The sequence below is a fragment of the Orycteropus afer genome, unplaced genomic scaffold (genome assembly GCF_000298275.1).
Source record: "Orycteropus afer afer isolate SDZICR_OR568_19922 unplaced genomic scaffold, OryAfe1.0 scaffold00089, whole genome shotgun sequence".
Taxonomy (NCBI): Eukaryota; Metazoa; Chordata; class Mammalia; order Tubulidentata; family Orycteropodidae; genus Orycteropus; species Orycteropus afer.
Genome location: NW_006921676.1, coordinates 3,874,535 through 3,887,359, shown reverse-complemented (window position 1 = coordinate 3,887,359; position 12,825 = coordinate 3,874,535). Strand labels below are relative to the sequence as shown.

Sequence of the window (12,825 nt, the reverse complement as noted above, 5' to 3'; positions counted from 1 at the left end):
AGAATAAAGTATAAAAAACCCACTGCTACTGAGTCAACCTCAACTCATAGTAACCCTATAGGACAGAGTAGAAGTGTCTCAAAGCATTTTCAATACTGTAATCTTTTAAGGAAGCAGACTGCCACATCTTTCTCCCACAGAGTGGCTGGTGGGTTCAAACTGCCAATATTTTGGTTAGCAGCCAAACTCTTAACCACTGCAGCCCCAGGGCTCCTAACTACAGTATACAGGATCACTTAGCCATTGTGGACCCCAAAGAGCTCTCAATTTGCTTAGAATCCACCTGCTTAACAACCCTCTCTCCTACTGCAGGTGAGAGGTCTGTCTATCTTTTCACTCTTCGATTCAACATTTCACACTCTGTGGTACAAGCCTTCTTTGCTTCTTAGCTGTCTCTTCAGAAAAGAAGCTCACCTCAAGAGGGGCATAAATAAGTCTCTTGGTCCTTTTGAATAAAGGTACATGAAAACAAGTAAAAAGCAAACCTTTCTTGTTACCTTTGCTTTTCTGATAGGTAAATTCATGGTTAGTCAGGCGGAACCATCTTTTCTTAAAATTCTTCATTCCGAAGCGCTTTCTTCCTTGTGCCCTCTTAATCATGAACCTATTATAAACAGGATATGCTGGTTGCATTAACGTTCTTACATCTCACATTGCACTTCCCACTCCACACAACCCAAAGTCCAAAGAGGGAGGCGGCCAGCTCACAGTCACAACATCAAAATACTTCATGACTTTTATATTAATGATACCAAAGCAGGCTGAAGATTCTTAGTATTTAAAAATTTTTATTTGTGTGTAGTAAGATTAAAAAATTAAAAGGCAAATGTCTTTACTTTTGAAAAATTTAGCCCCTGTAATGGTTTTAGCTTTAAATTGCAAGTTGGTGATGGCAATTATTTTTATTAAAACCTCCAACAAAATAGTCAATCCCTCCCCATCTCCCACACTGAATCTTTCAACAGCAGCATATGCTACTAAAAATATCACCAAGAAATGCTCTTAAGAAATGTGCTAGCAACAGTTTCACAGAGCCCTGTGTAAGTGTATTTTGGAAAAGCAAAGTGAGGGGACTTGAAGCAACTCATTAATAAAACCTTTGCCAACTGCATGTTTTAGTATATCCAAAAGATTAAGGACACCTACTTCTTTCAAAGAGCTCTGGTGGTGTAGTGCCTAAGGCATTAGACTGCTAACCAGAAGGCTGGTGGTTTAAACCCATTAGCCACTCCTCGGAAGGAAGGCTGGGCAATATACTTCCATAGTGATAAACAAAAACAAACTTGCTGCCATCGAGTCAGATCCGACTCATAGTGACCCCTCTTTGGTTTTCTGAGGTGGTATCACTACGGAAGTAGCACTTTGGAAACCTAAGTAGGGGTTGCTACGAGTTGAATCCGACGCGATGGCAGTTTTTTTTTCCTTTTCTTTCATGGAGCTCTGTGGCATAGGACCTAAGGCATTTTACTGCTAACCAGAAGGCTGGTGGTTCAAACCCACTAGCCACTCCCTGGAAGGAAGACTGAGCAATCTACACTTCCATGGTGATACTGCCTTGGAAATCCAAGGTGGGGTTGCTATGAGTCGGATCCAACTTGATGGCAGTGAATTTTTTTTTTTTTTTTTTAATTTATGTCATGACTTGGGCCTTTTGTGTAGAGGTTTCCAATTCATTCCAACACTCCTGAACAGAAAGTACGTATGGGCCATCTCTCGTTAAGGAAATTAATGCAGCAGTAGATAATAGCTATTTCAATAACAATACATGGACTGTTCCAAGAACCACCTGTCCCTTCCAATCTCCCATATAAAAGCAGAAGCTGACCAGTTATAAGAAAAGAAACATAAATTAGCAGAGAGTTGGAAAAATGACCCCTGGACCACAGGCCCCACATCTGATGGCCCACAGATTCCCAACACCAAGTCTTGGGAAGCAGAGATGCCTCCCTGCCTTATACTGGGGATGGAATGTGGGGAACCTGGAAGAAGTGGAGATTGGGCTCCCTTCACAGTTAGGCCAACATACTGAAGACTGCATTGCAGGTAGCCACATCCTTCCTTCCTACCACCTAATCAAGATTTGTTAAGTCCAAGGGGGCATTTGGTTGTAATGACACAATGCTTGGGTGCCCATTTCATTAGTCATGCATAAAGGTAGGTTCGCCATGAAGGCTGGCAGCACATGTCATTGTTTTCCTTCTGAGATTCAGGAAAAGCAGATGGGTGTTGTACCATAGCAACACACAAGCCACCACGGTACAACAAACTGGAAGACAGGTGGTGGTGAGATTAAAAAAAAGGTTAAACAGATAATCAAAATGGTGGAAATGATCATAAAACACATCAAAGAGAAGTCAGCCACACAAGACTCTCAAGTAACATACCAAAATGGAGAAGAGGGAACATGAGGGCTCTCTCTTCCCTTTCAAGCTGAGAAACTTCACAGAGAGTCAAAGACAAAGAAAAACCCACAGAAGCCCTCCTTAATACCGGTAAACAGCCCCACAAAAATTAAAAGGGAATGTGCAATAATAAGGTTTGTACTTTATCATACTTTTTTGACACCCATTTGCCAAATCCCAGTGCAATCCTCTACCTCTTAGGAAGTATTTTGTTTCAAGCCAATGGTCAGAGTTGTCCCTGGGTTGGTTGTTCCTGAGTGGCACAAGGGAAAGGAGACCAATAGGTTTGCTAATGGCACCTCAATTGTGTCAAAATAGCCACACTATCCTTTCCTATGTCCAGGCAAACCCATCTGCAACTTCTTCTCACAAACCACAGATATCCCCAAGCTCAAGAGACTTTGCAGCTGACTCCAAATAGCTTACCTGGGTGCACTATTACCAGCAATTGCCTTTATTGTTAGTTTAAGAGTCCTTAACCCAGCAGCCAGCAGGCCGAGCAAGAAGAGACAGAAAAATAATCAGACTGAAGCAAATGAAAGATGAGGTAGAAAACTTAAATAAGAAAAGTAAAGTTGGAGATGATGGGGGTGGGAAAGGTGGATAATAAAATTAATGAAATACACATTTTACTTTAAAAGAACATGAAAATGTTTAATTATACTAAGGAATTAAACAGGGCAGCACAGCAGTTTGATTTAAGCAACAATAATATATCAAGATATAGGGCTAAAGAAATGTTTTCAAAGATGCTTTCAAGATATAGAGGAGGTTGTTCATTGAAGGATTAAAGGAATGAAGAGCCAAAGGCAACCTGTGTGCCCATCATCACTAGGAGAACGGAAAAATAAATATGAATATAAATTCAAAACAAGTGCACAGAAGAGTAGTTACGTGTTTTTCAGAGATATACATACATGTATACAAACACATGAGGGTGGATTAGAAGAACACAATAAGTAACTAACAGAGAATGTCTGCAGGAGAGGACCAGTGAGGATTCCACTCCTGTGACAAACTGAAGAATATGAAGAGTTCAGCCTGTGCGGTCAAGGTGCACAAAATTAAAATAATAGTTTCTCAGACTCTGGATCATTTAACAGTTAAATTAGAAAGTAAACATTCTTATTGTATTAGTTACACAAGATGATGAACATAGTCAATGTCACTAAATTGTACATGTTAAAAAATGTCAAGTTGGTAAATGTTTTGTTAATACACCTACTCTTTACTTATTGACTATCTCATTATCCAACAATTCATATTTACAACAATAGTACAAAATCTACTGCCTGTTGTTTTGTGTATTAATGATGTACATCTGGCAGTACCGAACACTGAGGTGTGAGGTGAGACTAAGGCTTGCTGTGATGGTTAAGGTTTGTGTCAACTTGGCTGGGCCATGATTCTCAGTAGTCTGGCAGTTAGGTAATGATGGAATTTGGCAGTTAAGTACTGAGGCAGTCATCCTAGATTTTGTGATCTGATGTGATCATCCCCCTTTTTCATATAACACTGACTTTTGTATAATGACCTGGTCTTTGGAACCTAACTATGTTGGTAAGTGAGAAGTGGCTGTAAACATTTTTACCACAATAAAATCAAGAAAAACATTTATTACTAATGTTTTTGGCTACAGGATCTCTTGTAAAGCATAATTTTCTTAGACCTTAAATATGTAAGAGGCTTTATATAAATGTTATTTATACTACATTATAGAAATCATTGACCAGCACCCCCCCACATAAGGTGGGGTAAAATTATGCATCAACCTAGAATTGACTGGAGAGAAGGCTGCCAGATTCTTTTACTTAAAAAAAGTATTTATTGAGGATCGACTACACTGTAATGTGTTATCTCAGGTACTTGACTCATTAGGTGACTAATGAGTGGTTAAATTTAATACATGGGGTTGAGGAGGCAGGACATTTATGACTGAGTGGTACACAAAAACTTAGATTAAAAACAAAATAGTTTGGTTCTGTGTAAGCATGAATAATCCCGTTCAGCAAATATGTTAAGCATCCAGGTAGATATGATTTATTTGAGTCTCTTGGCAAGTGCCAGAATAAGGAACCTCATTCAGGTGCATGATCACCTCCTGTGAGACAGAGGAGGCACATGACACAGAATCTGCCCAGAGTAAACCCTCACTAAGTGTTGGTGAGGATCATTTATCAATGACTTGAGTGAATGCAGACAAGACAAGGCTACCGAATTGGCACATGACAATATGGAAGGCTGGTTCATCCAAAAGTTCTTTAAAGCTAAAATGAGAGATGCAAATCAGCAAATGTTAAACGAGGGTAAATGCAAAGTGCCACACCTGGTTTTAGGATATGCTATAGTAGAAGTAAAGGAAGGAGAGTCTTGATTCATGGGGTAAAAAAGAAACTTGAGTGTTTGTTTGAGTGGACCAAAACCACACTATACATCAAAAGTGTGATGGAGCGGCTGCAAAATGCAAATGTAATTTCCAGCTGCATTAGTAGAAGCTGAGTGAGAAGTATAAAGGAAGTGAAGGTCCCATCACACTCTATACTGATTGGACCATGTTTGGAGTGCTGTATCTATCTTTGGAAACTATAGTTAAAGTACAATTTTCAATGTATAGTATGCAGATTCTTGTAAGGAACCTCCAAATGATTTTACAAAGTACAGAATGAGTATTTCCTACTTTGAAATTTAAAAGAATGATATATATATTTAATGTATACTAGAAAAATTATCTAGTACATTAATCATGAGATGACAGATCTTACTGCTTAAGATGTGGCTAAGTTCAAAGAAGATTTAAAGGAAAATATGATAGCAATGCTGCTGTTAGAATACAGTCCAATGATGGTGTGTGGGTGACACAGATACATTGCTAAAGGAATGTGGGCAGTGCAGAGACAGCAAAGGCATGACGAGAGATCTGGGACAGTGCCACATAATAAATGGTAGAAGGGAGTAGGCATACTCTGGGGGTGGGGATAATCAGGACAGATATTGGCAAAAATTTACACAAAGAAGGAATGGATTTACTCTGTGACATTTGAGGCAGTATGAGTATGTAAGGTTTAGGGAGGAAATTCTCAGTTCAGTAGAAGAGGCAGGCTGTTTAATAGGTACTGAGAAATGGGCCATCACACAGTCTTGTACATGCTACTGTGCTCACAAAAAGTGTATGAACACAAGCCACTAAGAATACTCTAGGAACTTCAGGCTGAAGTTCAGTTGGCCTATAGCTCCACTAATGTTCCTTCTAGCTCTCTGGTTTTCTGAAACAAGACTGTCTGGGATGAGGGAATGGCTGATTGACCTCTTTCTTCCATAATGGAAGGGGACGGTAAGGCCTTGAGCTTGGGAACATAAATGAGTTTCACAGCAAACTTAGCCAAGGATTCTTGATTATTCAGGAGTTATTCAGTCAGACTCTCTCTTTCTTTTTTCCTCCTGCTGATGGGTACTTCTCCACTCTTTGCAAAAAAGAAATGAAAATAAATGATACCCAAATTTTTTAACATCTTCTTTGATACATACTTGGTGAGGGATGAGTTGAATAGAAATGGACAAAAAAAAGGTCATATTTCTCTAAGATCTATGCCCCGCCACTGTATTTGGTGATTGAAGGACAAGGGCTCCAGGCTGTCCTTAGGTCTGGGGAAACACTGACCTACAGGAGCCAAGTATGGTCTCATTTATTGATCTCATAAGACTGTATTAAGAACTTTTTTAAAGATAAACTGGATTGCTCCTACTTCTGTGGAGCAAATAAACAAACAACAAAAAAAAAACAGGACGAATGAAAGTTAAAATTATTAAAATGTTACAAGAAAATCTGTCAAAAAACAAATAGGGAAGCCCCACATCTTTGCACATTCAGTGTGCTCAGTAGACTGACACTGCATCCTTACCCTTCTTTAAGCAGGATGGCCTGCTCTATGCTCTTGTGGTCTCTTCTTCCCGAGGATGAAATCAAATCTAAGAACTTAAGAGGGAAAGATATCAGACAGTTAAAAGAGGAAACAACACACTTAGCATATATTCATTCTTAAATATAAATAATGGCATCAGAATCCTCTGTGTCTTCTTGTTGGGACAAGTAAAGAAGAATGGATTTGGGAAGGCAGGCACAGGAGGCCCCAGGGAAACCATCTCTTCTGTGAGAGAATCCTGGGAGCTCTGTGCTTGTTTGTACTAGAGAAAGAGAAGTGTCTAGTCCCTACCCCTACACTTGCCCCATTAACACTTCCAAGGAACATCTCATGCACCTTCATCCTGTGACCACTGCCCTATCTTATAGTGAAAGGCTGCCATTAATTTATTCTCACCGAGGTGTGACCAGGCTTCAGGTAACACTTAAGAGTATCTACTAGCAATTTAACAGGTAACCAAGAATGAATCTCCAATGGTGAGATTTGAGGTATCTGTGGGGAAAGTCTTAGCAGTAGAGAGAAGCAAAGGATCTACTCAGGGCCCTACCAGCTTTCCTCCTTCACAGCCACCTTACTCAAGGTCCTAATAGCCAACTTCCCCCTGTGTTATGGCAGGGTGAGGCCTCTCTGCTCAACTGGACTGACTATTCCATGCCTTATTTCCATTACTTCAACTGATGACTAAAAAGCCAAAATGGTAGCTGGTCCCTTCCCTTCCCTTCCATATCCATGTTTTTTTAGCAAGTTTTGAGAGATAATTGCTATTGCTCCAAAACAGCAGAAAAAGCAAATTTTTAGGATATAAAAGAGTGTCTTCCCAAAGTTCTGTGTCCTTAACTTTGGGTATGAGGTGCCAGGGATCTCTATGACTCTGTAAGGTCTTTGGGGGTACAAGGGGCCAGACATTGCTGGGAAGGCAAACCAGGATATGGAAAGTCACAGAACCAATGGGCTTAGATGTAGGGCACCATAGTAATAATCTATGAAGGTGTAAAATACAAGTTGGCTTAGAGCAGAATATGTAGTTACAAATGTGAAGGATGAGAGCCACAAAATATGAGATTCCAAAGGAGAGTCATGACAAGAAGAGCTTAAAAACAACCCTGCTATTTCTCAGAATAATATATAGTACACAGGAAGGTAAGGATATGCTAATTGACATTACTACTTACATTTTTTACTGCATCAGCATATTTCTGCTCATTGAAGAATTCATAAAATGTAGCCATGTAGGACTCCTTAAAACTGGCCTAGAACAAAACAGGTTGCTTAATGAAAGCCTAAAAATATCTTGGCTCATAGCCCACATTTGAAAAATCTAAAGGCATGAATTAGGACAAGCCTAAATTATGATAATTAAACAAACTGAAAATCCCCTTTATAGTTGGGCAAGGAATACAGAATAGTGCTTTCTGGGAGATTTTAGTGCAGGTATCCCAAAACCCAGCTGGGCCTGGTGGCACAAAGTGCTCACCTGCAACCAAGAGCTTATCAGCTTGAACCCACCAGCCACTCCGTGGGAGAAAGATGTGGCAGTCTGCTTCCATAAAGATTACAGCCTTGGAAACCCTATGGCTCAGTTCTATTCTGTTCTATAGTGTTGCTATGAATCAGAACTGACTTGACAGCAGTGGGTTTGGGTTTTTTGGTATACCAAAAGCAGCTGCTGTTGAGTCAGCTCTGACTCATGCCAACCCCAAGTGTGTCAGGGTAGAACTGTGCTCCGTAGGGTTTTCAATGGCTCATGTATAACTGACCTTAAATCATAAAAAGTATGTTGAAACGTTTCTATAAGATGAATTATGTTTGAATTGTATTTTTGAAAGCTGGCTGCCTGGTGGCACAGTGGTGAAAGCATTCCGCTGCTAAGCAAAAGGCTGGCGCTTCAAACCCTCAAGTTACTCTGCAGGAGAACGATGAGGCAGGCTGCTTCCATAAAGATTTATAGCCTTGGAAACCCTGGAGGGGCAGTCTTACTCTGTCTTATAGGGTTGCTATGAGTTGGAATCAATTCCATGGCAATGGATTGGGTAACTACTTGTAGGACACTTCTGGTGAGTTCTTTGTTAAAACGTCTTTTGGTAAAATGATTGAATACCCTTTCCATGTATTGGATTATTAGTATTTGGATTTCTGAGTTTAAGAAGTTGCTAAATTGAGGTTTTAGTCACTGCTTGGCCACTGACAGGTACCCTGAGGGACCAAGTAGTTGAACCTGTGGGCTCGGGACCATAGTCCCAGAGGACATCAAGCTCAATTGGCATAACATACTATACAAATCATTGTTCCACCTTCTACTGTGGCTAGTAGCAACTGAGATCTTAAAAACTTGCAAGCTGCCATCTAGATGCAACAATGGATCTCTCCTCGTACAGGGCCAAGAAGAATGAAGAAAACCAAAAATTCATGGAAACAATCAGTCCTAGCAACTGGTACACCATCCGATCTGCAGCCTATATGACTATGAGACAAGAAGAAATAGATGGTGCTCAGCTACTATTGTCAACCACTTGGAAGAGGATCTTTGTAGGAAATCCTGGATAGACGGGTGAACAATGTGGAACAAAACTCCAAATCATTTGAAACAACAAAAAAAGCAAGGAACAGGTTTACTGGCCCGATGGAGCCTGGTGGAACCACTGAGACTATGGCCCCTAGCTGTCCTTCAGGTCTGGAATTGAACACACACCTGTAGCTTCCAGCCAAGCAGTAGACAGGCATACTAGTTGAACATTTATCTGAGGTAGATACACTCCTTGGAGAGAACAAGTAAGAGAGAAAGAAGGGCTGCTCAGGCACAGGGAGACAGCTCAGGGGGTAGGAGTGCATGGAGGGATGGTCACAGGGAAGCAGTACCTATCGGGAGGAAGTGGGAGAGGAGATGTTGCATTGTGCTAAATAGTGGTCAATGTCACGAGACAAAGTATATGTGTTCTGCTGTATAGAAAGTGTATTTGCTCTGTAAATTTTCACCCAAATCACAATAAAAATAAAAATTAAAAAAAAAAAAAAAAAAGTTGCTAAATTGGCCATGTACATGGTGGTTGCTATGTGATGCACTTGGCTTCTGATGGCCTGAGTTCCAGAACTGATGGTGCTACATCCTGTCCTTGGACATCACCCTAATCATAGTACCTTCTTCTGCTTCAGTTTTCTCATTTGTGAACAGTACCTACACTGCTAAGGACTGTTTTAAGGCTTCAAAAGGGACACCTGTGAGAGGGCTTCATTAAGAGCTATGAAGTAGAAGGCACCACTATGCGCTGGTGAGTCATAGTAATTTAGTGACAGGGTCTTTCAATGAAACCATTTCAGATGTTTTGCATTTCAATTTAATATAGTTTTAATACCTGGGCTACCTGAGTATTTTCTGAATATGAAAATGAGATGGGTTTCATGAAGACTTTAGACTCCAGCACAGGTACCTGTTTAGCCAAGAGTTTTTAGGCCAACAAAAACTGGGATTGGATGGAGAAGAGCAATCAGTACAAGTTAGTCAACTTGTTAGCCAAGATAAATATTTTATTTTACTCTGATTCAGAGCAAACAAAGTGTTTGCCACCAGAGGGACTGGCTATCTGTGATGATTGGATCCTGGTTCACCTGCAGCTCTAACATCTAGGTTTGAGGTGCTACAAAAAGCAAAGAACAAGGAAGGCTGAGTGGGGTGGACTTCCACTGGTTATGGTTTAATCCTTTCCAGGCAGAACCATAAGGACAACATGGGAAGGCCCTCACTGCTGTCCAAATCAACTCTTGTCAATGGATGAGCCAGAACTGGGCTCCATCCCCAAGATATACTTTCACCAAAATGTCTCCATTACTTTTTGTAAAACATTATGAAACTTCCTCAAAACTGCTAGTCATTAGGCATGTTGTTATGGAAAAATGGGGCAAGCCTTAGAGGGATCTAGGATAGACACTTCATGGAATCCCTACCCTTCAGAGCCAACATCTTAAGATTGGCAACATCAGTTAAAAATGAATGGCAAAAACAAAAGACAGGCCTATGAGCTAAACATTTACATTAGGTAGATAACACTCCTTGGAGAGATCAATCATGGGAGAATAGAAGGGCTGTGTATGCATAGCAAGACAGCTCAGAGGGCAGGAGTGCATGGGAAAGAAGGACATAAGGAAGAGGTAGCTATGGGGAGGAAGTGGGAAGAGACCTGTTGCATTGTGGGAAATTGCAGTCGATGTCATGAGATAAAGTGTATGTGAACTTCTGTCTGGAAAATGAATTTGCTCTGTAAATTTTCATCCAAATCACAATAAAAATTAGAAAAAGAAAAAAGTTCATAACAAGGGGGGTGAGATCATATATCCTCAATGGCAGCCTTTACAAATGTCTAAATCTAAAGCAATTTTCTATAATGGAGTAATAAATAATTCAGTTAAAAAAAAAGAATGGCAATGCTGCACTGGAAGGGAAAAACTGATCTGTTACCAAAAGGGTTAAGATGAACATAAATTCATCTTAACTATCTATATACGCTGCTAATATATCCATGAACATAGTAGAGCATACATGGGGCAAAGTTATGCAAATTTCATAACCAAACACCTTGAGGGAATCAGTCACTGGGTCTGGGAGCTCAAGACCATAGTCTCGGGGGACATCAAAGTCAATTGGCATAACAAGTCTACAAAGAAAATGTTCTACATCCTACTTTAGTGAGAGGAGAGACTGGGGTCTTAAAAGTTTGTGGGTGGTCATCTAAGGTGCAACTATTGGTCTCTCCCTGTACAGAGCAAAGAAGAGTGAAGAAAATCAAAGATGCAAGGAAATAATTAGTCCAAAGGACTAATGGGCCTTATGAACTCTAGCCTCCATGACCCTAAGACCTGGCTACCACTGCTGACTGCTCTGAAAGAAATCATAATGGGAGATCCTGGATAGAATGAGAGAAAAATGTGGATGGAACAAAACTCAAAAGCATAAAAAAGACCAGGCTTACTGGTCTGATAGAGACTAGTGGAACCCCCATGACTATAGCCCTTATACACTCTCTAAGCCTGGAAATGAACTCACCTCTGTAGCTTAACTTCCAGCCAAACAATAGACCAGGGAGGTACATACTCCTTAGAACAATCAACCACATGAGATCAGTAGAGCAGCATTTGCCCAGGGATAAAGCTCAGAAGGCAGGAAGGGACAGGAAAGAAGGACAAATGGAAACAGTAAACACAGAGAGCAAGTGGGAAGAGTGCTATTACACTGTGGATACTGCAGCAATGTCACAAAACAAAATGTGCAGGAACTGTTGAACGAAAATCAATTTTGCTTTATAAGCTTTCATTCAAATCACAATAAAAAGGTAAATACACACACACACAAATATAAGATGAAATGTGTGTGCATGGAGTAGGGGCAGAGGGAGAGAGGTTCAGCCCCTACATTTATTTACCTAGGAAAGAATTAGGTGTGCTACTGTTGATTGTTGGCAGGCATGCCTCTAGTTTTTGGCTTTCAATCATCATCCAGCCTCTAAAGATCTACTTTGTGCAGCACAGATGTCCTCAGATGCTCAAGGTCAAGGCAATCTACTTCATTTGCTACACCCAGGGGGAGTCCAGCCAGTAGAAAAGCTGGATGGAAGAAGGCATTGAATCATCGATTTAGAATAAGTGCTTTTTGCCACGGACCAAATAGCAAATACTGAATTGATGCAATTCAGTTAACTACCTTTCAACTCTGTTGATATAAGTCAGATATGTATAGACACCCCACTCAGGTTATGAATAAAGTATTATGTGCTATCACAATTTTCCTCTCAAAAAGAAAGTATTACAATTTGAGAGAGGCAGAGAGGCACTTGGACGGTATCAGGAATGCTCTATTTATTAGGGTGGTTGAGGTAGATATGGGTGCTGGTTTTATTACTGTTTTTATTCTTATGAATATATTTATAAATGCATACATTCCTTTTTATGTGTGAGATATTTCATTTATATTTTTGAAAGAGGTTTTAAAAAATCAAAGTGTTCTCAAAAAGCAAAAATAACTAAAATAAAAGACTTACAGATTTTGATTTGGATAAGCTGCCAAGAGTTTGAATTGTCTTTGAGATAAGTGTCAAAGTTCTAGAAGTCTGTGGGTCCTGTTGGAGATGGGAAAAGATAAACGTTAGTTTTGTTTCAATTTCAGTACAAGTTATTGTGACTGATGCCAGAATTATACAGCTGAAAAAAGAATGACATATTCCAAAAAGCTACAACAAGGGTGTATGTGTACATTCTGTGAGTAAACAAAAGTGAATATGCAAACAGGGTCTATAGAAGCCGACCTTGGAACTGTAGTCAGGAAGAGGTTCATTTAAACACTTTTACTCAGTGTCATCTGTGGACCAATGTCAATGGTATCACCTGGAAGTTTGCTTAAAATTGAGAATCTCAGGTGCCACCACAGACCTGCTGAGTCTATACTTCATCAAGATGCCCAGGTGGCTCCTTTGCACAGCAAAGTTTGAGATGTGCTACTTTAAATCAATCCTTTTAGA

General features: G+C 40.1%; 1 protein-coding gene across 1 annotated transcript in view; it reads right to left on the bottom strand.

Annotated features, from left to right (window-relative positions):
• Nucleotides 1-12,825, bottom strand: part of RASA3 (RAS p21 protein activator 3) — a 201,159-nt gene that overhangs the window by 29,174 nt on the left and 159,160 nt on the right. The window contains exons 15-18 of the mRNA XM_007942377.2: nucleotides 12,349-12,426; nucleotides 7,495-7,572; nucleotides 6,302-6,375; nucleotides 498-604 (exon numbers count right to left, since the gene is read on the bottom strand). Coding sequence (XP_007940568.2) covers nucleotides 498-604; nucleotides 6,302-6,375; nucleotides 7,495-7,572; nucleotides 12,349-12,426 — 337 coding nt within the window. The remainder of the gene's footprint in view (nucleotides 1-497; nucleotides 605-6,301; nucleotides 6,376-7,494; nucleotides 7,573-12,348; nucleotides 12,427-12,825) is intronic.